At 40.6% G+C, this 27,459-nt stretch overlaps 3 protein-coding genes across 4 annotated transcripts in view; 1 reads left to right on the forward strand and 2 right to left on the reverse strand.

Annotated features, from left to right (window-relative positions):
- Positions 1-19,451, reverse strand: part of LOC124263629 (coiled-coil domain-containing protein 125-like) — a 31,037-nt gene extending 11,586 nt beyond the window's left edge. The window contains exons 1-5 of one of the 2 annotated variants that reach the window (XM_046698277.1): positions 18,860-19,451; positions 18,128-18,192; positions 17,046-17,132; positions 13,940-13,954; positions 473-544 (exon numbers count right to left, since the gene is read on the reverse strand). In XM_046698277.1, coding sequence (XP_046554233.1) covers positions 473-544; positions 13,940-13,954; positions 17,046-17,132; positions 18,128-18,192; positions 18,860-19,337 — 717 coding nt within the window. In that variant the 5' untranslated portion in view covers positions 19,338-19,451. The remainder of the gene's footprint in view (positions 1-472; positions 545-13,939; positions 13,955-17,045; positions 17,133-18,127; positions 18,193-18,859) is intronic. The other variant, XM_046698278.1, reaches the window with a different exon arrangement.
- Positions 19,452-19,629: 178 nt separating this feature from the next.
- LOC124263630 (39S ribosomal protein L43, mitochondrial-like) lies at positions 19,630-21,850 on the forward strand. The gene is given in 4 exon segments (XM_046698279.1): positions 19,630-19,812; positions 20,479-20,585; positions 21,473-21,575; positions 21,577-21,850. Coding segments are annotated over 4 exon segments (546 nt in total). The 5' UTR covers positions 19,630-19,681; the 3' UTR covers positions 21,782-21,850.
- Positions 21,851-26,962: 5,112 nt separating this feature from the next.
- LOC124263628 (nucleolar complex protein 3 homolog) overlaps positions 26,963-27,459 on the reverse strand; it is a 28,336-nt gene continuing 27,839 nt past the window's right edge. Inside the window, exon 20 of the mRNA XM_046698276.1 lies at positions 26,963-27,105. Within this exon, the coding sequence (XP_046554232.1) occupies positions 27,004-27,105 (102 nt within the window). The 3' untranslated portion in view covers positions 26,963-27,003. The remainder of the gene's footprint in view (positions 27,106-27,459) is intronic.

Raw genomic sequence — 27,459 nt, forward strand, 5'->3', positions numbered from 1 at the left:
AGATGCACATAATGCCCATAGCAATGCATCCAGCATTGTGAAATTAACAGCAAATTAACTTCATACATGACAGTAACTTGAGGGTTTAAAATGAAATAAATTCTATCATACAAATGACTGACTTGTGAAAACACATCTCTGACTCACAGAAAAATTACTATAATACACAAATAGTCAATGCAATGACTTGAAAGTTTAAAACCCTTAAGATCTTAAGATCATGAAATCTTTCAATACTGTACTTACAGTTGTCATGAGAAATGACATTCAATGTAAAGATCTCTTCACTTATTTACATCATCATATTCCTATAGAAAAAGGCCCAAACAAATATTCCATGGCAAAAACTAAATGAATATAAAAGATGATTTTGAAAGGAATTAATTGTTCAGTACTATGAGAGATAGACAAGTTCCTTGTTTGAAACGTGAGTGTATAATCTGTAGAGTGGTCTATAGAAGGAAGATCTTACCTCAGCCAACATCTTGCTGCACTCCCGAGTTATCTTCTCTGTGATGGTGTACTCTTCTGTTGACTCGTCAGCCTACACAAACAGTCAGTGAGTGAGTTTAATGCTTAGATCAGTAATTCAGTTATATCATGATGAGGTGAAACAGATTTTAAAATCAAGTTCAAGACTATAGCACTTCTATATTGACATGCATGCATTGTGAACTGTTGTTGGTACAAGTCCACACTTATGTAGATTTATAGTGCCAGCACATTGAGACACGGTGCCACAGTTTAACATGAATGCCCCCCTTCAGACACAGTATACAGGCTCCAAGACCTTATTGCTGGGTGCTACAGACACAGTATACAGGACTTATTGCTGAGTTACAGGACACAGTATACAGGCTCCAAGACCTTATTGCTGAGTGCTGGACAGGTTACAGACACAGTATACAGGCTCCAAGACCTTATTGCTGGAGTGCTGGACAGCGTACATCAAGAACCTTCTGATTCTTCTGGTATGACTGAACCACCATCCTCTCTCCATCAGTTTCACCACAGAGGCAGTGTGTTGTTTATGTCAAGGCGGCAGCTTGAAGTGGGAGGAAAGCCAATTGTATTGTAGGTCTCAAACACTTATCACCATGGTTACACCTGATGGTGCCCACAAACCGAGAAACAATCGGAGTGAACCTGGATTCGAACCCAGGACTAATGTTTCTGTCACACTACGGGACACGCTTCAGTATTCCATGGATGTATTGGAATGCAATACAACAAGATGACATTTTAAGGAATACAAACACCCCGAGGCAAACAATAATCACTTTATCAAGACTTCTATATTGGTCCTGAGGTAGTCTTGACCACAAAGACAAAGACAAGAACTTACTGACTGAAACGGTTAATTTTACAAGATGACAGCAATAAACATGCAAATAACAACTTTCACCTTCACACAAACCAGAGCTATACACACAAGTGTTGAATAAGAACAAAATATGCATCAAACAGTTGTTCCATGGCCATCAGGGCCTAGATTTTGAAGCTATCTTAGGCTAAGGGCTGTAAGTGCCATACATTAACATTAACTTACGATATCTTAGCTAAGAAAGCTTCGAAAATCTAGGCCCTGTGCTGTAAATGCTCAGAAACCATGGTATCCATCCAATCCACAATTTAAAAGAAACAAGAGTAAGAAACATGCCCTGGAAGCTCCACACAAACATGCCTGTCACAATGAATGAGTGAGCTGACCTAGGCCACATTAAACAATATTTCACTTATATGCTCCCCGTGGAGTTGAGATTGATAATACAATGTGCCATTGAGATTGACATCCAATGATTGAGAAGAAAAATATCAGCGGCTTGAGTATGTACTAGTTGCGTGGATATGTGAGCTATATAAATATCCTATAAAATATTCATATCACAGCTGTGAGCAAGAGCATTGTAACACAAATAACGCAGGCACAAGACGTTCACCATTGTTGACAAACTAATGTTAACAAGGTGAATCTGGGATTCGAACCATCAACCTCAGTTTCCTGACACACCTAAGGGGAGTAACTCTGCAGAACAAATTGAGACATCAGGATGACCCTTCATTGGAATGAATCTATTTCTATGTCCACTCAATCACAGGGAGTATGGTATTAGGAATGTCAGAACTTACATCAACACATTTGGACCGCCTCCGTGGTGTAGTGGTTAGAGCGTCCGCCCAGAGAGCGGAAGGTCGCGGGTTCGATCCCCGACCGCGTCATACCAAAAGACGTTAAAATATGGTACTTGTTGGTCCCTGCCTGGCGCTCGGCATTAGTGGGTACAACAAGGACTGGTTGGCTCGGAGTCAGTATAATGTGTCTGAGTGGGGTATTCATGCTTCACTGCGGCAAGGTATCTCAGTGGGCTAGCACTATAAAACCAGCTTCAGTCTGGGCTAGTACAAGCAGCCGCACATACACATACACACGCATGCACGTCGTCATATGAGCGAAATATTCTCAAGCACGACGTTAAACCCAACTTCACCTCACCTCACCTCACCTCAACACATTGGTTGTTAAGATGCTATTGTATCATTACTGCCTTTTGCAATCCTCACCATCTTAGCTATTTTGGTCAACTGAAAATCGAAGGATCCAGTTTTGAGAATGAAACAATACCAAATATTAATAATTACTGTCTTTGAGATTTGGAAGAACTTTGCTCCTGGTTGTCTGTTTTCAGGTTAGTGGGATTAACTGAGAAATCAGTATACAAGTGCCCTCCTGCTGAGTATTCTTTTCCAAGGGGTCAGTTTTCGAGTGACTGGGTCTACTTTTTAGCAATATTCCAGCGGGGGACACCAGAAATGAGCTTTACACACTGTACCCATATGGGGAATCGAACCCGGGTCTTCAGTGTGAGGAATGAACGCTTTAACCACAAGGCTACACAACTGCCTCATCAGATTTAGAAACATTAAATGCAATAAACTTTGCATATTGTACTATCAAACAAAGATGATTTCAATAGTCTAAATCCACCTGACACACTTCAAACAGAATACATTATAAGCATGATAAGCCAGCATGATTCTGTACTAATCCTGTTGCCAATCACCAGCTATTCATGCACTGTGTAAACATCAATCAATGTGATGCTTTCAGAGACAAACAACAGCCAGCGACCACTATCAGTGTGAAGCACACATGTGACCAGCTGCCGCTGTTGCCGGTGTTGCTGTAGTAACTGTAGCCGTCACTGGGACTGCAGCTGGCTGAAAGACTGACAGAGCACAGATAGGAACCATCCCATGGCAATGCATCCAAACATGGATCAAGACAAGGTTCACTAACGCTTAGTCTCTGAAAATATATAATTTTAATACTTTGGCCAATTTCACGACGCCAAGGGCTCACAAAAACATAACATATTATTTGCCAATTGAAATGGTTGGTTGGTTGTTTAACACCGCACTCAGCAATATTCAAATTATATCTGTCAGTCTGTAAAATAATCGAGTCTAGACCAGACAATCCAGTGATCAACAACATGAGCTTCGATCTACGCAATTGGGATACAATGACATGTGTCAATCAAGTCAGCAAGCCTGATCACCTGATCCCGATAATCGCCTCTCATGGCGGTATCTTCCCATTATGACTACTCCCATTTTGACTACTCCCATTTTGACTACTCATGAACGTAAACATATAATGAAGCACCCCTACACTTAATAATGTGCTATACCTGTATAGCTGATTACTCCCAGTTTGTCTACTCTTTGAAATAAACCTTTTAGGAAGATCATTTGAAGCATTAGAAGCTTAGTGAATCAGGGATCTTGTGATCATTCATTGTTTGTTCTGATATTTGGGGATAACTCCTCTACTCGGATTAAAACTTAGTATACTTATAGTACAGGTTGTTTATTATGAAAATTGGACATAATACCTCCACATAAATAGAACCCAAGCTTTTCAGTTATAGGGATACAACATGAAAATGTTTTAAATGTCACATTTATCACCAAGTATATAAGACCCAGTCACAGAGATTATTTGTTAGCTATGGCTGGGGTTCAGCAAGCAGAGTTTGTTGTATCTCAGAGGAGCCGGACAAATACTGGAGCCCCACAAATACTGCAGGATTTCGGTATGAGGTGAACAAGTCTGGTAATGTGGTTGACTACTGAAAGTGTGTTGTTCAAAGATGTAGTCTTGTCTTGTTCATGTGCTGAAGGATGCTGTTCAACAAACCCTGGCAGACCTCTTCAACCACTGACTATCCAGGTAGTGCAAGACACCTGGTTGGAGGCCTTGAACCAAGCACCAGACATCCGAGGCTGTGAGGCATTCAAGGACAACGTTGTGAGTGTGTGGGTTGATGGCTCCGACCCAAAGGGACGTTCCCCATCCCTGCTGTGAGTTCATCGAGGGATGGGGAAAGGAGGCGGGCTGCCCAGCTGGACCATGGAGCTGCCCAGCTGGGCTGCCCAGCTGGACCATGGAGCTCCTGCACAACCCAGGAGACGGGCTGCCCAGCTGGACCATGGAGCTCCTGCACAACCCAGGAGACGGGCTGCCCAGCTGGACCATGGAGCTCCTGCACCACCCAGGAGACGGGCTGCCCAGCTGGACCATGGAACTCCTGCACAACCCAGGAGACGGACTGCCCAGCTGGGCCATGGAGCTCCTGCACAACCCAGGAAAGACGGACTGCCCAGCTGGACCATGGAACTCCTGCACAACCCAGGAGACGGACTGCCCAGCTGGGCCATGGAGCTCCTGCACACAGGAGGCGGACTGCCCAGACCATGGAAAAGCACAACCCGGACTGCCCAGCTGGACCACTCCTGCACAATGGAGCTCCTGGCACAACCCAGGGGGAGACGGACTGCCCACCTGGACCATGGAGCTCCTGCACAACCCAGGAGATGGGCTGCCCAGCTGGACCATGGAGCTCCTGCACCACCCAGGAGACGGGCTGCCCAGCTGGACCATGGAGCTCCTGCACCACCCAGGAGACGGACTGCCCAGCTGGACCATGGAGCTCCTGCACAACCCAGGAGACGGACTGCCCAGCTGGACCATGGAGCTCCTGCACCACCCAGGAGATGGGCTGCCCGGGCTGCCCAGCTGGACCATGGAGCTCCTGCACATGGACCCAGGAGACGGGCTGTCCAGCTGGACCATGGAGCTCCTGCACCACCCAGGACTGCCCAGCTGGACTGCCCAGCTGGACCATGGAACTCCTGCACAACCCAGGAGGCGGGCAGCTGGACTGAACTCCTGCCCAGCTGGACCATGGAGCTCCTGCACCACCCAGGAGACGGAGTACAGAGAGCTAGATGCTCGCCTCTGCTGTTTGCAGGATCAGCTCCGGAGAAGACAGAAGTCACCTCTTGACTTTGTTCGTGCTGCAGGCTGGGTGGCAAAACAGTATTTGTAACAATGACGTAACGTAGCTGGACATGTTAGTGTCATGAAGACATGAATACTTATTGTTGTAATCATATTCATATGTTTTAGTAGTTGAAGTATACACTGTTATGTAATTAGCTGAATTAATACTGTATGGACCTGGTACAGCTATAATTGTGTCATACATATCATTATGGTGGAACAGTCTACCTGATGGAGGGGAGAGAGCTAGTAATTATAAACCATTTGACTGGAACAGATTGTGTATTGGACGGGTAGTCAAACTGGGAGTAGTCATAATGAGAGTGCACCCTCATTGGTTAGTGAAGACCATTTCTAACCCCGATCTTCACGGGTCACTTGAAATAAATCACAATATATTGCAAAGATTATTTGACACAAATGCATCTGTGCTAACACTGATCAAGCCATTCTCATGAAGAGGAATATTACTCAATTATCAATTATGACAAAGAATGGCAATGTGCACTTTGCCAGATGAGCCAGCACTATCGATTGTTTCTGTGAAAGCATGACCTGAACAAAATCCGTGTTCTAAAGCAGATGGAGTAAAATATCCTGTCTCTAACAACAACAAAAAACCACTAATTGTTGGGTTCCTAAATAGGATGGTCGAAGGATGTAGTAGGCAATACAAGCACAAGTTTTAACGATAACCAGAATGTCCCCCAGCAGAGTGAGTGAGTGGGTTAAAATGTTATGTCACATCGGCAATATTTCCGCCAGATTGTGACGGGAACAATTCCCCTTGGCATAGAAGCCAATCCTGCAGGAAATAGACAAGGAGGCAGTGAAAGCAGGCAGTCATAAAACCGGTTAGGAACTAGCCCAGAAGCACCAGGTGTACACACCATGCCACAGTCTGAGGATTGTTAGTTTTCAGTTACAAACTTGTAGGAGGCATGTATTTCATAAAATCAAAGGATTCATTGACTCCCTGAATCCCCCCAGGCCCCAGAGTGAGTGAGTGAGTTTAGTTTTACGCCACACTCAGCAATATTCCAGCTATATGGCAGCGGTCTGTAAATAATCGAGTCTGGACCAGACAATCCAGTGATCAATGGCATGAGCATCGATCTGCGCAATTTGGAAACGATGACATGTGTAAACCAAGTCAGCGAGCCTGACCACCCGATCCCGTTAGTCGCCTCGTACAACAAGCATAGTCGCCTTTTGTGGCAAGCATGGGTTGCTGAAGACCTATTCTACCCCGGATCTTCACGGGTCCCCAGGCCCCAGAAGCCAATCACGCAGGAAATAGAGGCAAAGGTGGTGAAACCAGTCAACAACTAGCACAATAATGGTAGCCAATACCAGGAATGCACACCATGCTCGTGAGTGAATTTGCGAGTGACTGTCCAGTACTGGTATTCCCGGACTATCATCGTGTGTCAGCATAATGTGAGAGGAAAGGGGATTCTGACGCACATGACAGTTATGTAAAAATCAGTTCTTTAATATATTTTGAGTGGAATATGATGTTTAGAAAGGCTGCTCAAAAATCTTCAAAATGTTCAAATGTACATAAAAGAAATTTCTTACTTTCCACAGCACTTATCACTAGATACATTGCAACATAAACTGAAATAATAATTTTAAACTAGAACTATGAATATACTGTTAGAAATGAATGTATTTACATAATATTACAGTTACCATGGTAACATTGTATCATTAAACACTGGCAGTGAATGGAATCACCCAGCCATGGTTAGCCACATGGTACGCTGAAGATACTGTTACAGAAAGGTAGCCACGAAGCATGTTGCCAACCATCACCATCTCATGCATGATAATGAACTATGTTTTCAACTCATATATGACAGTTTCACTGCTACTGAAATACACAAATTGTTTTTGGTCAGAAAGTATGAAATATATTAATGCATTTCCCAGTTTCTCTCCATAGAAAGCGACATTATTCACAATAAACATGCAGTGAGTGAGTGAGCGAGAGTGAGTGTTTGTGAGCCCGAAGTTGGTGAGTGGATGAGCAGTGGACAACAGTTGGACAGGACAAGCCATTACCCAACTGAACAGTCCAGACAATAGGATCCACTATAGACATCTTTTAAGAAAAGCATTCAATACTGCAGTTCTCATACATCAGATACTCGAACCTATTCAATGCGATATTGGGATACTAGGTACCTACTAACTTAGATATTGTTGACCTATTTTATTGAATACTGAAAAACTAAATGGGATATTGAAGACCTTCTGCATGATTAAGGCGAGGCTCTTTCAAACTTCATTTGCTGAAGACCCGTGAAGATCCGGGTTAGAATTGAACTTCGGCAACCCACGCTTGTCACAAGGAGGCGACTAACGGGAACAGGAGGTCAGGCTCGCTAACTTGGTTGACACATGTCATTGTATCTCAATTGTGCAGATCGATGCTCATGCTGGTGATCACTGGATTGTCTGGTCCAGACTCGATTGTTTACAAACCGGTGCCATAAAGCTCGAATATTGCGGAGTGCGGCGATAAACAGCAAACCAAACCAAAATCATTTGCCGAAAATATACAATATGAACAAGCAATTCCCATACAACGGAAGCACATATACCAAAATAGTTCTTGGAACAGTTATTTCAGACAAAATGCTAAGATTTACTTTCAAACAAAATCAGTTGCTATTGAATGCTGATTGACATTGAGGGGACCTATAAGAGATAATTGTGAGATCATAAATCCTTCAAACCCCTCTAATTCCAGATACAAAAAACCTTACATATACACGGAGAAATATGGTAAGGATGAGTCGCTTTGACATGTTTCACCACTCACATAGTCGTGGATAACAAAACTCTGCATACAATACCAATTTCAACATGTTCAAGGTATTATTGCAACTGAAACAGCTTGGATTTGGATGATGACATCCAATTTACAAATTAACAGATGCAGATAAAAATTATGAAGACTATTATTTAAAAATAAATTAAACTTACTGATGGTTAGATTGTAGAAGAATGACTGTCATTAACTGAGCTCAACACTAACATGGACATTCCACTGATTAGCAATACACAACTGAGCACCTGATCATGCAGAATACACAAACATTATGTAACAACGAAATACATTATCACGAATATTCAGAACAAAGCACTTGGACCTACATCAAGATAAAATATACGAAACAACAGTGAGTGAGTATGGTTTTACGCCGCTTTTAGCAATATTCCAGCAATATCACGGCAGGGAACACCACCAATGGGCTTCACACATTGTACCCAAGGCTACCCCTCCGCCCCTACAAAACAATAAAACTAAGCATCAGGACATAGGGATATATACTTTTATTGAACATGGTAAAGACATAATTTCATATAAGTATCTCCCTGAAATATCAATGATCCTTAACATTTTATGTTCAGTGTAGATATGATTTGTATACTGTAGGTCACCACGGTCCTAATAACGATGGTTGCCTTTTTACCATCAGTATGATGCAGCATGCTAAACATCTAGAAAACACATGCATGTCCCAGTGTGGAAAAATACAATGTCAAACGTGAAAATTATGGAAATAAAGGCCTGATATAGTTCCATGGAACTTGCCATGGTTTTCAATAACATAACTTGCTGGACAATCAGCTGTATGTTTGATTTGTGATGCTACATTTCCCAAAACACACACCATGCAATTTGCAACTAATAACAGACAAGGAAATGAAATGACACAGATAGGATTGACACATACCTGAACGACACACACTAGAATGACACACATGCATGATAACATTAATTATCATGATTATGTGTACCAGTAGCTTAGTCCATGTGAACCCCCTACAAACTTTACAACCACCAGCTCAGAGGCCAATATTCAGCCCCAGTTAAAGTTATTTCAAATTAAATTAAACTTTTCCCAGTTTCTGTTAATGCAGTTATAATTACTGTGTTGGTTTGGTAATGGTGATTTGTGTATCACTCAGGACCAGCATAAATGTACAACGAGGAGCAACATTTCCAGTAGATCCTAACACTGTTATCACGCTTGCTTGGTGTTAGGGTCTACATCAAAACATCACTCCTCATTGTACTGATGAGAGTTTGGCTTTATGCAATAGATGTATGGGGACAGAAATGGGCTTCACACGTTGTACCCATGTAGGGATTGGAGATAACGCTTTAACCACTAGACTAAATCCCCTCACTGTACATAATCAGGGGTGGAAATAACTTTAAAATTGCTGGTGTATTCCGGTACAGTGGCACATGTAAAATCACTTGCCCTGATAATTTTTCCACTATACTGGCCATCTTCTGGTTGATTTTTTAAATAAACAACATAATTAACTTTGGAAAGTCAACTGGACACCAGTACAGTGTGATATACAAATTTGCTTGCCCTACAGAAAAAAACACTGGACTCGGACGTCGGGCAATGGGTTATTTCCACCCCTGATAGGAGTTGCAACAAAGAAGTTGTTCATCCATATATCATATCCTAACTCAATATTAACTTGCAGTATTTAAGACATTACTTTGTTGTTCAGATGACAGACATTGTTAAAATAACAGTGTTTCAGAGGACAGATGAAGATTTGTATCTGTGTATGAGATGCCTTGGAAGCTTAACATGTCACAAGAGAGAAATATGTGTCTAATTACCAGTCAGTAAGACGTAGCACCTTTTCACGCCAACAAGAAATACGGGTACACAAGCCGCATCTCATACACTGGGTAGTAACACAGAGTGTTGTCATGCTATTAGGTTGCAAGGAACGCTCAAGTAAATGGGTCATGGTGATTTGGGTTGAATTATTCACACAATGGTGCTGTTTTACACACATTAACAACACACACAGCCGGATTCCACCAAATGATGGATGGTATGGGTTACACCACTGATTAATGTATCCAGGTGGAAAACACACTTATTGCAGACATGTTCCACAGTTGGGTCTGCATCAGTTAGGCAGATGTACAACATCACGTCCCACAGTTGGGTCTGCATCAGTTAGGCAGATGTACAACATCACGTCCCACAGTTGGGTCTGCATCAGTTAGGCAGATGTACAACATCACGTCCCACAGTTGGGTCTGCATCAGTTAGGCAGATATACAACATCACGTCCCACAGTTGGGTCTGCATCAGTTAGGCAGATGTACAACATCACGTCCCACAGATGGGTCTGCATCAGTTAGGCAGATGTACAACATCACGTCCCACAGTTGGGTCTGCATCAGTTAGGCAGATGTACAACATCAGTTACATTTGTTGGATCTGCATCAGTTAGGCAGATGTACAACATCATGTCCCACAGATGGGTCTGCATCAGTTAGGCAGATGTACAACATCACGTCCCACAGTTGGGTCTGCATCAGTTAGGCAGATATACAACATCCTGTCCCATCATGTCCCACAGTTGGGTCTGCATCAGTTAGGCAGATGTACAACACCAAGTCCCACAGTTGGATCTGCATCAGTTAGGCAGATGTACAACATCACGTCCCACAGTTGGGTCTGCATCAGTTAGGCAGATATACAACATCACATCAAACAGTTGGGTCTGCATCAGTTAGGCAGATGTACAACACCAAGTGCCACAGTTGGGTCTACATCAGTTAGGCAGATCTACAACACCAAGTCCCACAGTTGGGTCTTCATCAGTTAGACAGATGTACAACATCACGTCCCACAGATGGGTCTGCATCAGTTAGGCAGATGTTCAACATCACGTCCCACAGTTGGGTCTGCATCAGTTAGGCAGATCTACAACACCAAGTCCCACAGTTGGGTCTGCATCAGTTAGGCAGATGTACAACATCATGTCCTACAGTTGGGTCTGCATCAGTTAGGCAGATCTACAACACCAAGTCCCCAGCTGGGTTTGCATCAGTTAGGCAGATCATGATGTACAACACCAAGTCCCACTGTGCCGAACTCTACACAGGTTCAGTCTGCAAACTGGGTCACATGTTTACATATATTCCTACAGCTACAGGATGGAACAAAGCTTCATTAACATCAGAAAACTGGCAGAACATATGTTGTTCTTGACGATTAAAGCATGACTGTTGCATTCTGATTTGATTGCTGCAGGGTCAATTGAATATAGGTGGCACTTTCATTTAGAAGAACAGAGATTCCAGTGGTGTTATCTACCAGAATGGACAGATAATACCTGAAAAGGATGCATCACCTTGAATCAGATTCAGTATATTCAAGATTATTATGTTCGTTGTTTTACCATTGTGAATGCACCACTTAACAATATACCAGATACATGCTTGTTGTTTAACTCCATGCCCTGCCACATGCCAGCCATATCACAACATTCTATAAATAGCTGAGTCCTGACAATCCAGTGACTGACATCATGAGCATCGACACGATACAATGACATGCTTCAACCAGGTCACCAAACATGATCACCCCATCCCATAAACCGCCTCTTACGACATGCATGGGTTGGTGAAGACCTATTCTAACCAAGATCTTCATGGGCGCTGATATTATTGAGTGTGATATGTCCCTAGATCAGCACCTGTAGTCATGCAAGTGACCAGTCAATAAGTCACTATGTACAGCTAGCACGGTTTGCAATGGCAACTGGCTTCCATGGGTGTGGTCAATGTCATTATCTAAGTCGCAGACAAAAGAGCTGTAATAAAGTACATGTATATACATTGTTGGGATCACCGCATAGTCGAGATCTCAGCTTCTCTTTCAAAATGTTCACAAGAACAATCTTAACAGATTTTGTCTAAGATACACAAGCAAATATCTCAACCTGTTATTGTTAGATACAGCTCTCATAGGGACATTTTCAGAACTATCTACTATTGTTGGGATCTTCAGTATCACTCAGGAGATAAAGAACATACGACTAGTGCTGGAGCGATTAATCGTAGGATCGGTTAATCGTTCGATCTAAGTCAAAATAAATGATTGTCGATTACAAATAAACTGCAGATAGATAATCGGAAATAATCATTATTTGGATGCACATACATTAAAACGTTTTATTCTACCTTGTCATGTTTTCTTATACTGAACACTCTGGTTGTCATTGCTTGTTTGCCACTTAAACGGAAGCTGTGTACTACACAAGTACGCATGCCTCCCCTGTCACCCAATGGCAATGCTAGATATATTTAGATTGGGATGTCCTATTTCGTCATTGAAATACTATGAGTTGTAAAGTGGTTTATAGAAAAACTCATTCGTCCAATCATGCAACAAAACGTCACAATACGACCCAGGTATTACAGGTTAGCTACTTTCTAATTGGCTGAAAGAGGGAATTCCTTGAGTTGCATTTGCCTACAAACACGTGACTTACGGGAGGCGGGTAAAATAGAGCTATTTTCAGTTTCATGAATTCTCTTGAACTTTCGTTACAGTGGTTAATAATAATACTTCCCAGAATAAATTGTGTTTCAACCTTAAGGAAATGTCTTTGTTCACCCTTCAACATAAACTAAAAGTTTTTCAAAAAGTGGCATGCCATGAAAATAAATCTACCAGCGAGGTCACATGACTAGTAGCGTGATCTTGTAAGGTGGGATGTCAACTAAGCAGACGAAACATTAATGGCATCTTTGGAGTAAAGATTTAAGATTTTTGTGCATTTGATTATGAGGTAGATATTCCATTAAGGATCCCTGAGTTAAAATTAATCTTTTGTCGTCTTTTTATACTGTTGCCTATGCATGGAAACTTGATTCGTAGCATATCGATGTCAGAACGATAGCAGGGATCGCCTTGTTGTCATTCGGGATGCTTCTCATGGATTTTCTCGCATTTTCGCGCTATAAACAGGAATTGTAATGGCCGTTCAAAAACATATAACAATCAGAAGACTATGCAAATGTAAGTAACTTGCTAGCGTTAACAACATGCTGACAACAGCCCGGAAGTTAGTTCGCTAACGTAGGTATTTGACTATGAAATGACCGTCCAAACGATTATATTCGATCGATTATCGATCTGACAAAATGTAACGATAACCAGCTCTACATACGACTCTTGCATATTTCCAACCATGCTTTGGTTAACTTGTCACAGCATTACAGATTGATTTAGTGAGTGAGTGAGTTTAGTTTTATGCCGCTTTTAGCAATATTCCAGCAATATCACGGTGGGGGACACCAGAGATGGGCTTCACACATTGTATACATGTGATTTAGTGAGTGAGTGAGGCTTTAACCACTGGGCTTTACCACCCCAAGATTGATTTAGAAATATGAAAGAATTCTGTGTTGTAAAACCTTATTTTGTTAGCATTGATAATAGCATATTTTGAAATAATCTTCAAGATGATAAGTCAATGTCCTAGAAAATGAACCAATCACAGATCCTGTTCAGCCTCCAGCCTGGGATGCTCTGACCTCCATATCCCAGTTATTACTAAGGTATCCCAAATCAGTGTGCTAACACAAGGGAAATCAACTGTGGTGAGTGCAAATGTTAATTCAGGGTCATGGCAACAGGTGAGATGTGATGTGGCAAATTCAAGAGAAAAATCATAAACCGTGAAACACATGCACAAAGGTGATATCAACACCGTGATTTAAAATTAAGGTCATATTACCTGCTCTCTGAAGGACTAGAATGAGGAAATTTCCAAATAACAGGAACTAATTATCAAAATGTAGGCTACTGAAAACGAGGGCAAACATTTATTGTTGACAATAATTATCCTGCATGAAAGATTTTACAGGATACTTTCATCACACAGGGGTTTGTTTGTTTGTTTTTGTTCAACGACGCACTCAGCAATATTCCAGCTATATGGTAGTGGTCTGTAAATAATTGAGTCTGGACCAGACAATCCAGTGCCTGACATCATGAGCATCAATCTACACAACTATACGATGACATGTGTCAACCAAGTCAGCGAGCCTGACCACCCGATCCTGTTAGTTGCCTCTTACGACAAGCATGGGTTACTGACAACCAATTCTAATCTGGATCTTCACAGGTTAACTGTTGTCAAGATCTTCACCAAGTACCCTGGACTAAATTCAACTTGTTGCATGCATAAAACAATAGGCTATTTCCTGTTCATGTCACAAGCTCAACTGCCAAACATAGAAATTATGTAACTTGTATGACTGATCAACTATCTCCATCACCCATTTACAACAATAAAAATATCGGTAATTGACTGACATGTTTCGCAGAATGGAGACAGAAATAGATACAAATACACAAGGGAAACAAATAAATTTAAAACATGACTGACTGACTGACTGAGTTTGGTTTTACGCCGCTTTTAGCAATATTCCAGCAATATCAACGGGGGGGGACACCAGAAATGGGCTTCACACATTGTGCCCATGTGGGGAATCGAACCAGGGTCTTCGACGTGACGAGCCAACGCTTTAACCATTAGGCTACCCACGCCCTTTAAAACATGAAGTCTTGTTTGTCATACTCCACCAATCCAATAACTATGACAACCCTACTTTCAGGGAAACTTCTGGTTAGACAAACCACTGAACACATTTGATAAGAAAATCCATAAAGTGCTGATTATTACAACAGCAGGGGAAATGTAAGCCATCAACATAAACGGGTGAATACCCTCCCATTTTAAAACGTGTACACTTCGCAATGCTGTTGCAATGTTTAACCACTTCAAGCCATGATATGGTCCAAGTGAGGAAGGCATCAATAGCTGCTCTGGCCAATGAGCCCTCAGATCTCAACTGCCAAATCAACAAACAGTCTTGCAGCAATCTGCTCAAAACACTGCTTCAGTATCAGACGAGGGAGTCTGTGCAAAAAAACCTGAATATAACTCCTAACACCATCGCCAGTATATTTTAGTGTCATCAGATGGGCCAACATGGGCCTGGATTACAGACACTAGAGTGAAGAGAATTTTACTAGACTAGGGCTAGACTAGTGCTTCAGACAAGTAGTTGAAAACCCAGACTGAAATGGGATTAAGTATACTGCACTTGTATAACAATCTGAATGCACCTGCAGGGCTCAATTAAGTGCTCTGTTACTTGCACTGGTGCAACCCAATATCACAAAGTGCAACCTAGTTATAAGTCTAACTTGCACCAGGTGCAAGTCAATGTTTGAGACTTCAGCTGGAAAACAGAATGATGAGGAACTGACTTGGAAGAGTGACTCTGATGACTGTATGAGCAGTGACTGAAGGACTTACTGTTCATGAAATTTCAGGAAGTGAGATAACTAATCTTATCAGTCCCAGATTTCTTTTGTTATAATGTTCTAAACTATCATTACCAAAACTCAATATTTTATACAAGATTTTATATTGAGCAGCAGGTGCAACCTGTTTTTGTCTGATGCAACAAGGTTTCTACCTAAGGTTGCACTGGGTGCAACAAGGTTTCTTTAAATCGAGCCCTGACCAAACATGATCGAGCCCTGACATGGACAGGACAAGTACAAGCAGCATCAGGACACGGTGCCGAGTGTTGGGCTCGTTTGACTTCCATGAGTTGCACATTACCATAACCTCATTACATTGCTTGACATAAAGCAGACAGGAATCACCTGAACTTGACTTGTATCACGTCTTGTTATTGTGTGGACTTCTAGTTCTAACATTCACAATCCACTTCTACAATAACTATGTGCTCTGTATCTACTAATATGAAGAATTCCTTGCAGTACACTACAGTAGTACTTGAATCTAAAGGCCCCAAAACGATAACCTATAACAATGCAATGAAAGGGACTGCTAGCTTTTCATGTTAAATTTTCAAGCAATGAATCATACTGATAATGCTGAGATGCATTATAGATTTGTTGATTTGCATGCTTATTAATGATGCTGTTGTTTTAACTCTGCAAAATGAGCCATGCATTCAAACACCTACATAAATAATGTGAAAAAGATCCTAATTGCGGAATAGCCTAATAAATTATTCATGCCGTTTTTTATATCCTTCTGTCAATTCCTGTGAATTCTAAAAGATCTGTTTTAGCATATCTACTGTACTGACTGACTGAGTTTAGTTTTACGCCGCTTTTAGCAATATTCCAGCAATATCACGGCGGGGGACACCAGAAATGGGCTTAACACATTGTGCCCATGTGGGGAATCGAACCCAGGTCTTCGGCGTGACGAGCCAACACTTTAACCACTAGGCTACCCTACCGCCCCCTACTGTACTGCGACCTGACAATGTAATAAAAACATCACACAAAGTAGCCTGAAAAAACACATTACTAATATTTGTCATGTTACTAGAACAGAAATACAGAAACAATCATTGCTCAATGTTACATGAGACAAGCATGACCAGTAAGTTTTCTTATTTTAAGAATTTTAGTGAATATTCCTCCTTGGTATGAACATCAAATTAACATTTCAGATTACTTGTATTCCATTACTAACATGAGTTGAAAGTAACCTGTATGTACTGCCATGTATCAGTTAGACTTGCCTCATTATATAACCGATTGTCCTGTAGTTTAACTTTCAAAACACACATTTATGGTGAAATGTAAGTTTATAGTCAGTAGAATATAGAATAGCCTATTTCCAAATTTTCTATTTTTGAGTTTGTTTAGCACACAAGTCTGAAAACACTCTCACCTATTAACCCTGATAACAGCATTTCACAAGGCGGTGAATACAGAACAGTGAAACTTAAGCATTTTGAAAGTCTAAAGGCATCATAGAATGATTAGTGTCAAAGATAACTTACCTGCCGCTTTAAGATAGCAATGGCCATGTATTTTGCATCCAGACGTTTTTGACATGTGTCCAGCTCTATTTTCAACTCCTCTACTTCCTTGAAACAAAAAATTCATGCCTTACACAACAATTGATTAATTTTATTACTAACCTGTCCACAAGTCTGAACATTGCTCAAACAGTGAAAGTAAAAGAGCAGTTGAATCCAGTATATAAGTGAGTAATGTCATGGAAATGTCAAGTGTTCACGAATAGCATTGGACTCTCGGACAAATCCAACAGATTCGCAGATGGTCTGATAGAAGTCTACAACCCACCGGCCCCAGTGTCCAACTGTATATTTCACAGTGACTTAGACTGAAGTTGTAATATGTGAAATGTGACACTTGTTTGCTGTTTATAAATTTTATGTTTGTTCATAATTTCAATGCCAATTATAAGAAATGTCAAATCTGATATGTGTTTAATTTCTATTCTATTGGTCCTGTGAATTTTCAGTGGGTCAGACAGACATCTGTAACATTCAGGACCCAATGTCCTGTTACTATGAAACATCATTCATGAACAGCTAAAATGTCAGCAGTATTCAGGTTTTATCACAGCTAAATGACCTGCATTCAGCAGAAACTCAAAGGATTGAAACATCTGAGCTCACTAATATAAGCAGCAATTATTATGACTAAAACAAATTGCAAAACAATTTTAACATGCACCTAAAGATATTGTCTTTACACATTACAAACAAGAGAGTGAATCTTATCATATGCCACTGTCTACAATATCACAGATATACAATAGCATTCTGTAAATTCTAACCACAACTGTTGGCTGCATCAGCAATGTTCCCTGCTGCCAGAAAACAGACAGTATTAACAGATATTCTTTATGTAATAATACTAATCTGACAGTTGACACATATACAGTGTGATCAAGCTGTATCTCCCATCTTCTAGCTGAATCTTTTCAAGACAAGCACATAGAAATTTTAACTGATTCTACCCAGAGAACATGGAACACTACAGGGTGAGGTGTTTAAAATAATATCGTTTTATAAAACTAATAAATATGATGAATAAAAGAAAGTATATTTACCTGTAAAGCTTCCAGCAATTTTTTCTCGATTTCTACACTTGTTAACCTTTTACGATTATTATCACCTACAAAACAACAATCACATACAAAACATAAACAAAGACATGTTGATAAATATGAGTTAGGGGTTAGCTCCATTGTAAACAATATTCCCGTTCTATCCCAGCATGTCAGTTTAATGGAGGAGTAAAGTCTGAAGTGATGCCAATAAGCATGGGTGAGGGCAAATCAGAATATGAACCAACAATCACTGGATTCTGCACAGCACCATCTGTGTTCCCACATGTTGATAACATGTAGTTATTGGAAACTCAGAATCCTGTTGTTTGACTGAGTAAGAATTTAGGTTCATACATCCTTTGAATAAAACAGAAAAGATGCAAACGAATTTTGTAAATATGAATAACACTTAATTTGTGTAATGCAAATATATACATGCACTGCATATTCATGTGAAACATACATGCATATGTGTATCAGTGTATCAATGTAATCCTTTTTGACATGCCTTATTTCTACACACCATCTACTATACTCTACAACATTACTTGTCACAACTCTGTAAAGATATTGACAAAACATTTAACCATGACACAAAATATCATTCAGACATTGTGACCAACATGCCAAAGCGATGTAAGTTACAAGCAAAGGCTTGTCACAGAATTACTACAGCACTATGAGAGATATCGTTTTGTTCACGTGCTATCCAAATTAATACAAGTTACAAACCATCAGCTGAATTCACTGATAGTTCTTCAGAGGTAGACATGTCGTGTCTTTTACGAAGGGATCCCAGATTTTGTTCAAACAACTTCCTCTGTTGACGAAGCGACGTTCCCAAAGGTATATCTGCATATGTAGGAAAATGTTCAGATCCAGAGGGAGATGTGTCATTTGAATCAGCTGATCTGCCTCTGGTTTTTGATTTGAACACGAGTGACTTTCGCCTTTCAGGAGTTTGTCTGGACACAGAATCACTGCCGTTGACATGGCACGGTTGACTATTCCTCCTAGTGACAGTACTTTCATTGTGGGGCGGCGTTACATTGCTCGCACCGTCTGGGAATTCAGGCAAATTCAAACCTTGAAGTATCCCGCCCGGTTTCAGTCCCTCTCCCAATCCCAGGTCGCCGCAGACGATACTAAATTTGTCGTCCAGTTTGTCGGACTTGTCTGCATGCTTTCGGTGACAGTCTTCCCTATCCATGGTGGATGAGCGGACACTGTTCAGTGTTTATTGACTGGGATCAAGTTACATCTCTGATCTGACAGAACTAGGTGTTGTCGTAGCAGCAGGAAACGACCACACTGCAACCGGAAATGAGATCAAGCACCTGCTTCACACAATATAGTCCATTGGGGATCACATTCGGCTTTGTATTTACGATAGTATGTGCAGTAGTTATGTATAGAGTAGACGAAGGCATGAGTCTTATTGATAATGTAATGATTTTTAACTTTAAGCTTAGCTGAAAGGTATAGTACCTGCGGATTGATACAATATTAGTGGGGTCAAGGTCGCATTGTCTGGAAAGGTCACCACATGGCAAAATGACAGGGAGAAGTATTCCAAGTGATTTTGTCAAGAATGTATTACAGAATGGCATAGGACGATATGTTTGTCAGCTGCAAAGATTGACCGTATCGTTTTGCAAGTCTCATGGTGACAGTAGGGGTGCAAGGTTCATATATATTCTATTCATTTGAGTTAGTTTATAATTTTCCAAGTGAATCTCTGGATAACATATATAGATAGATGCTTCCTCGTCAGGGTGACAGTCACACAGAATTGATTCATATTGAATTGTTTTTTTCTGCAGATAGTTGAGGAAAAAAGTGTAAAGACTTAAGTCTAGTGCGCTTGCCTGGGGCTAGTACAAATTCCTGTCGGCTTGAACAATATGTTCTAACATTACAAGGGCATTTTTTTCTTTGCACGGGCGTGTAACTCTTTTTGCTTAGTTCTATCCATACAAACATCGTTCTAGTTTGTTTAGTGGTTGATTCTTTTTAATATCTTCTGTATTGGAATTACTGTTCACCTTGCCACCATATTGCTGAGAGCGGCGTAAAACTAGACTCACTCACTCACTACTGTTCACCTTAGGCACGTGATAACTTGCAGGGCCAGTGATGTTGCCTAGTGGTTAAAGCATTCCCTCGTTATGCCGAACCTCGGTTCGAATCCCTACATGGGTACAATGTGTGATGCCCATTTCTGGTGTCTCCCACCACGATATTGCTCGAATATTGTTAAAAGCGGCATAAAATTAAACTCGCTCACTAATAACTTGCATTGTGTTCATCATGCTACATGGTTTAATGATGTCAATTTTTGTTACTTTCAGAGATTTTGTGGAAAATCACATGTTAGAATTTACAAGAAAGAACCCAGGAATTGTAGTGTATATGAAGCCAAGGCGTCATAGAAACCCAAGACTTGTAGCAGAATACTGTAAGTTCAGTTTGCCCAGTAACATGTCCTCTGTGGATGCTAACAATGCTAGACACATATAATGATCAGAATGCTTGATATCAAGTGTGAGCAGTGGGGTAGCCTAGTGGTTAGAGCGTTTGCTCGCGATGCCGAAAGCCCGAGTTTGATTTCCTACATGGATTCAATGTACTCACTTGTTCATATCAAGTGTTATGTTACTTGGGATGTAGTTTGTCTGATGAATCATTGAAGTAAGTGTTTCTCATTGAATATTCTTGTGTAGTGTTTTCAGTTGAGATTGGCTTCTGATTTTCAACAGGTGTCTAGAACAAGATCTATCCATAATGCTGGCTGACTTGGTTGATGCATGTCATCATATCCTAAGTTCTACATAGATAGATGCTCATTATGTCAATCTTATGCAAACTAAATTATTTACAGAAAACTGTCATATGGCTGGAATATTGCTGCGTCTTGTGTTCAAACAACAAACACTATCCATTGCAGGCAAGAGTAAACCAAGGAGGTCCAGAGTTGGGTTCAAAGGATCTGCTGATGTTATAGGGATAATAATAATAAATAATAATAATAATTCATTTATATAGAGCCTAGTATCCATCTGACTACTTGCTCACTGGACGGTGTAATCAGAATTTGATTATTATTACCCCGTATAACCCAAGCTGCCTGTTAGGCGCTAGAATGTTATAGTCACATGACTTTATCCAACCGGGTACCCACTTTCTGCTGGGTGAACAGAGGCAATCCACTGCTTACTGAAACAAAACTAATACTAAGTAAAAGAGTACTTGAACTGCTTGACTTCCAGTAACAGAAATACTGGTCATACTGACTCATTCACTTAAGCTTACAGGTAACCTTGGTAACTTCCCTTCATGTTTCAGTGAATGGGAGGACAGAAACTCTCAACATCCGCAACATGCCGGAAGATGACATCTGCAAGTGGGTTGAACATTTTAGAACAAGGTCAGGTGCACAGATTGTACGAGCGAAAACAGTGGCACACAGAAACCCCCTCAATTCAGGGCGTGTGGTCCCCTTTCACAAACAGAGACACAAGCTGGAACGTGGCGGAGTTTCCGGACAAAGAACTGTCAAAGGCCATCAGTGCACCCACAGCCACAGAGAGAGTTCTAGAGATGGCGAGAGAGATTGGTGTTAAGAAACAAGAGCCTTTAAGTGAAAAGGAATAGAAGAAATTTGTGTGTGGCTTAGTGTGAATGTGTAAATGTGTTCATGTCAGTAAAACAAATTCTTATATCTATTGTTGTTTTTCTCACAGTAAATGGAAAACCTGAAGGAATTGATTTCAGGTAGATATCACATGTTAGGTCACATGGGCAACTGATTAGAGACATGTCAAGTTCTCAATGGTATTAGGAAGTGATACACATAAAGGGGAAAAATTATGGATGTCAACCCTTGTTTATATTTGGTGGAACAGGATCTGTCACCAGTCCATGCTATAGTCCGTTTGTTTTCATTTGAGGCCGATGAATCGCTCACTGACACAAAATCTAAGAATCGCAGCAAAACCAAATTTTGCAGTCACATGAAATCAACAGACCAACTCTGAAGATTTGTCTCATAATTTTGGACACCCGAATAAAAAAGTTGTTTCACAATCATTTTTTTGTAGTCACTTTTCGCTTTTTTTACGAGGGGGGGACCACTTGCTGGTAGAACAGCCAGGTGTGTGAGTTGCACGTGTGAAATTGCAATTTCTCTACACACACTTGTTGATTGCCTGTGACTGTGCAAAATTTGGTATTGTTGCAATTATTAGCGGGGGATATAGTATTAGGCTGCGTCCGTCCTTATGAATTGGAATATCTTAAGAATCGTTCTCTAGATTCTTTTCATATTTGGTATCTAGTTTCATCACAGTATAAGAAACGTCCAACTCAGGTTTGGTGACCTTGACCTTCATTTCAAGGTTACAAGGGGACTTTAACATTTTACCTGCATGTTAAGCTATATCTTCATATTTAACACCAAGTTTTATCTAGGGAAGGCAGCAGGGCCCAGTCCATTTTGGTGACCTTCACTTAATGTTCAAGGTCACAGAGACACTTTGAAGATTTCAGCATATTAACCTGCAAGTTATGCTTGTCAGCGATATACCTCAAGAACCATTCACTGGAGTTTCTTCATATTTGACACCTGCACCTTCCCTAGAAAAAGCTTTCTTATAATGTGATGAACCTAGGTACCAAATATGAAAAGAATCTAGAGATATTCCAATTCGTACGGACGGACAGGGGCCTAATACTATATCCCCCGCTTCGCACTAAACGTGCGGCGGGGGATAATAAGATAATCCTTTAGGGGAATTAAACTGGGAAGCAAACAGCATGTCATAACAATAAACAAATAATATCCAGTCCTCTCGATCTTCTGGTGGTCATGCCACCTATATATTTTGAGACATTTAATATGATGGCTGATTTAGGCTTTTCCATGGGTGTCATACCCTTTTACGTATCTCAACATAAACTTTATGATCAGTAGATGAGACATATTCAACACACATAAAAATGCATAAAATATCTTTGAGATGACCCATTGTGCTTGTAGGCAGGACATGCATTTCATGCCGGGTGAGTCAACGGTCTGTCGTCATACCTGGCCGAGCGACCTAATTGCCATCTATAGTCCGATCTATTGTTTTGAGCAGCTATTCGTATTTTTAAGTTTTGCCCGATTTTACGAGTAAACAAGCTTTTCTGGATATCCTATTACGCATCCCACTGAATGCCCAGTTTGGCCCGATGTGGGTTATTTCGATATATGCTATTCGAAAATTTGTCAATTTTAGGGATACAGAGTAACAGCCTAAAAACAGTTTTTTTTCTATTTCCAACAGTACTTTAGTGCACATGCATTGCATGACGATGAAATTGATTCATCAATTAGCTGGACACACCTTGCTCATAACTCTCACGCCGGTGTAACAAGTTGCTCTACACTTGATCGCGGACAAACTGGGGCCCCTTTGCTAATAATGGCAAGCCCCAATGGGCGGCACTCATACATGCTAATACAGGTAAATTGTCAGGTCAGTGCTCAACTTATCTTTGTTTGCCAGTACTTCATGATTAACAGCTTCAATAGATCTGCAGTGGAACTGATTGCCCAGTCATTGGGGAACAATTCTCTGTGCAGAGTTGTATCCCTTGAACACACCAGAGACCATGGGTACAGATCACCCATGTGGTTGTAGGTTGGTCAGTGGTCTGAGACCTGAATCAATTTAAGCTTTCCCCCACATCAAACGAACACAGGGTGATAAATGTAACATGTTATATTTGGGATTACACTTTCTTAGTAAAGTACAAATTCTAGAACTTTTTTGGAGTTGAGCCCCATCCGGGATTCGAACCCACACCGTCAGTTTCAGGCACCTAATCACCAGCACACAGTCAGCCACCATGACTTCCACAAACAAGAGTCATCAGAAGATGACATATCCCCCCGGCCCCCACATCTTTGAAAGAACAAATCATCTGACAGTTACTTAAAGTCCAGCTTAATTTAAGACTAAGTGCACATCATTCCATGGAAATCATGAAAAAAATAAATGACAAAAATCTGCAAATAGCAAAAGGCACCACTTCAAGATCTGCCTCACATATCTGCCAAGTTTTACTGAAAGATATTAAGAAGTTTTTGAGTTGTGCTCCGGAAATGAAACCCACCCCTCCCTTTTGGGACTAAGTCCGAATCGTTTCCATGGAAACTGAGAAAAATAAAAATGACAAAAATCTGCAAATAGCAAAAGGCTCCACTTTGGGATCTGCCTCATATCTGCCAAGGTTGCTGAAAGATATTAAGAAGTTTTTGAGTTGTGCTCCGGAAACGAAACCCACCCCTCCCTTTTGGGACTAAGTCTGAATCATTTCCATGGAAACCGAGAAAAATAAAAAGGACAAAAATCTGTAAATAGCAAAAGGCACCACCTTAGGTTCTGTTTGATATATCTACCAATTTTTGTTGAAAAATATTGAACCGTTTTTGAGTTATGCTCTGGAAACAACATGATTACGGATGAGGCGACGACTATATCCCCCCACATTACATGCCGGAGGGATAAAAAGGAAGTCAGACAACTGGTAGTCTGCAGACGTTGTGTACCCCTCTGATAAATGTTAATTGGCACCTAATTTGTACTTCACTTTATAATGGCATTGTGTAATCATAGGGTGATAAAACTGGAATTCTCTTCAAAGCAGCATAAAACCCAACACTGTAATTGTATCTGTCTGTTTCATGTGGTGCTGCTTGGCTTCTCAGGTAAGCAGGGATACTGTAGTCATGCCGAATTTATTGACCAGTTTTGTTTATCTCAGCCAACATAGGGCAAGCCATTTACAAGCGTGACCAATGATAACAAATGATATGCACTACACTACCGATATGTATTGACACAAGGTCAGATTTCTGTTTCCAGTTTGCTTCAGTCAACCACTAAGTTTTGTTTTAAACAAGAAATACACTATGCCTAATCTATTGTCAGATCACGTGTGCCTCACCCCCCAGAGGCATAGTTGGTAACTATGGTTACACTGACAGTGTTTTGGTCTGGAACCCCAATATATTAAGTCTAGGACTTGGTTTACTACACCCAGGGTACATGCTTGAAACAAATAAATTTGGTCAAATGGTTTTGTCCTGCCAAATACTGCTAAGAAATCAAAACAAGTGTAGAAGTGAGCAAAGCTCACATACCCCCGCTTCCCACTTTGGGACATGGAAATGACTGATATTGATATATATAATGTGACAAGGATCAGCAGCTCACCAGACTTTCTCTTTGACTCTACTAAACTTTATATAAATGTTAGATAATAGTTTTGGCATGTACTGATTACGGTAATAATTTATGGAAACTAGATTTTTTTGTGTTTTCCGTGGAAACCTGACATGTAATTGAACTTGAGTGTGTCATGTTGCACACAATGGACGAGAGATGAAGATTGCTATTTTTAGCACATGGCATATCTGTGGGTCATGATTAACTTGTGTATTAAGTTTGGTGAACCTAGCATGTATAGTTACGATGATATGCCGTGGTCAGGTCACCATCAAATACATTTTGCATTTACCTAGCATGAACCTAGCATGTAAACTTTTAAGAGATATGCTCTGGACAAAATAATCAAACACATTTGGCACTAAGTCATGTTTCCATTGAAACAGCAAAAATACAATTCATATCTGGATGTAAACCCCAAAAGGCACATCTAGGGATCATGCTTGATATGTGTACCAAGTTTGATGAAGCTAGCATGTATAGTTTGGAAGATCTGCTCGGACAAGATGACATCCTCATAGTCACAGCCTAAGTCGTGGTTTCCATGGAAACAGCAAAAACTAAATTCTGAAAAACTTTAAAATAGCAAAAGGCACATCAATGGGTAATGATTAACATGTGTGTGAAGTTTGGTGAACCTAGCATGTAAACTTTAAGAGATATGCTCTGGACAAAATAATCGAACATATTTGGCACTAAGTCATGTTTCCATGGAAACAGCAAAAATACAATTCATATCTGATCTACCCCCAAAAGGCACATCTAGGGATCATGCTTGATATGTGTACCAAGTTTGATGAAGCTAGCATGTATAGTTTGGAAGATCTGCTCCGACAAGATGACATCCTCATAGTCACAGCCTAAGTCGTGTTTCCATGGAAACAGCAAAAACTAAATTCTGAAAAACTTTAAAATAGCAAAGGCACATCAATGGGTAATGATTAACATGTGTGTGAAGTTTGGTGAACCTAGCATGTAAACTTTAAGAGATATGCTCTGGGCAAAATAATCAAACACATTTGGCACTAAGTCGTGTTTCCATGGAAACAGCAAAAAATACAATTCATATCTGGATCTAAACCCCAAAAGGCACATCTAGGGATCATGCTTGATATGTGTACCAAGTTTGATGAAGCTAGCATGTATAGTTTGGAAGATCTGCTCCGGACAAGATGACATCCTCATAGTCACAGCCTAAATCATGTTTCCATGGAAACAGCAAAAAAACTAAATTCTGAAAAAACTTTAAAATAGCAAAAGGCACATCAATGGGTAATGATTACTATGTGTGTGAAGTTTGGTGAACCTAGCATGTAAACTTTAAGAGATATGCTTCGGACAAAGTTTCGGGACGGACGGACGGACAGAATGAACGCTATATACCCCCGTTACTTCGTAGCGGGGGTATAATAACAACAATGTTTCCTATTCAGCATGTTTTGTTACTGATTTGAGTATCATTTCAATTACCATTCTGTACTATTTCACTGGTGTCTATACCAGGGTCCTGCATATCTGGGTAGCCCATCACTTATTTCAGGTTTACACAACAGACACATCCTGACATGTTAAGGTTTATTTACAATAGGTACAAGGGACGTGTCATCCGATGTCCACATCTTCCCCGGGCAGGTCTGGGACAGAGGCACTCTGGTTCTCCATGTAGCTCTGCAACTCCTCGCTATGCAACCGTGCTGACTGGAACTAAAAGCAACAGCTATTTGAAAAAAATCTCCCATGTTTCAAACTTCTTGTAGAATAGCTTGTTAAAACTTATAAGTACATGCTTTGGTGAGTGAGTGAGTAAGTTAAGATTTATAGTCACTTCAGCAGTGTTTCAGCGATAATGAATGATACAAATGTCACAAATCCTCATTGAAATTGAAACTTCAGGTGTTTTCAGTTACTTGCAAAAATGGAATTGATTGAAAATAGAGACTCACCAAGCAATCTTCTTTAAGTCATCTGTTACAAGCATGGGATACGCAGAATCCTTATTAGCAAATTGGCACTATATTTACATTCTTCTATCACCGCATAATTACACAGGACTGACAT

Source organism: Haliotis rubra, unplaced genomic scaffold (assembly GCF_003918875.1).
Source record: "Haliotis rubra isolate DU_JTF1 unplaced genomic scaffold, ASM391887v1 Scf891, whole genome shotgun sequence".
Taxonomy (NCBI): domain Eukaryota; kingdom Metazoa; phylum Mollusca; class Gastropoda; order Lepetellida; family Haliotidae; genus Haliotis; species Haliotis rubra.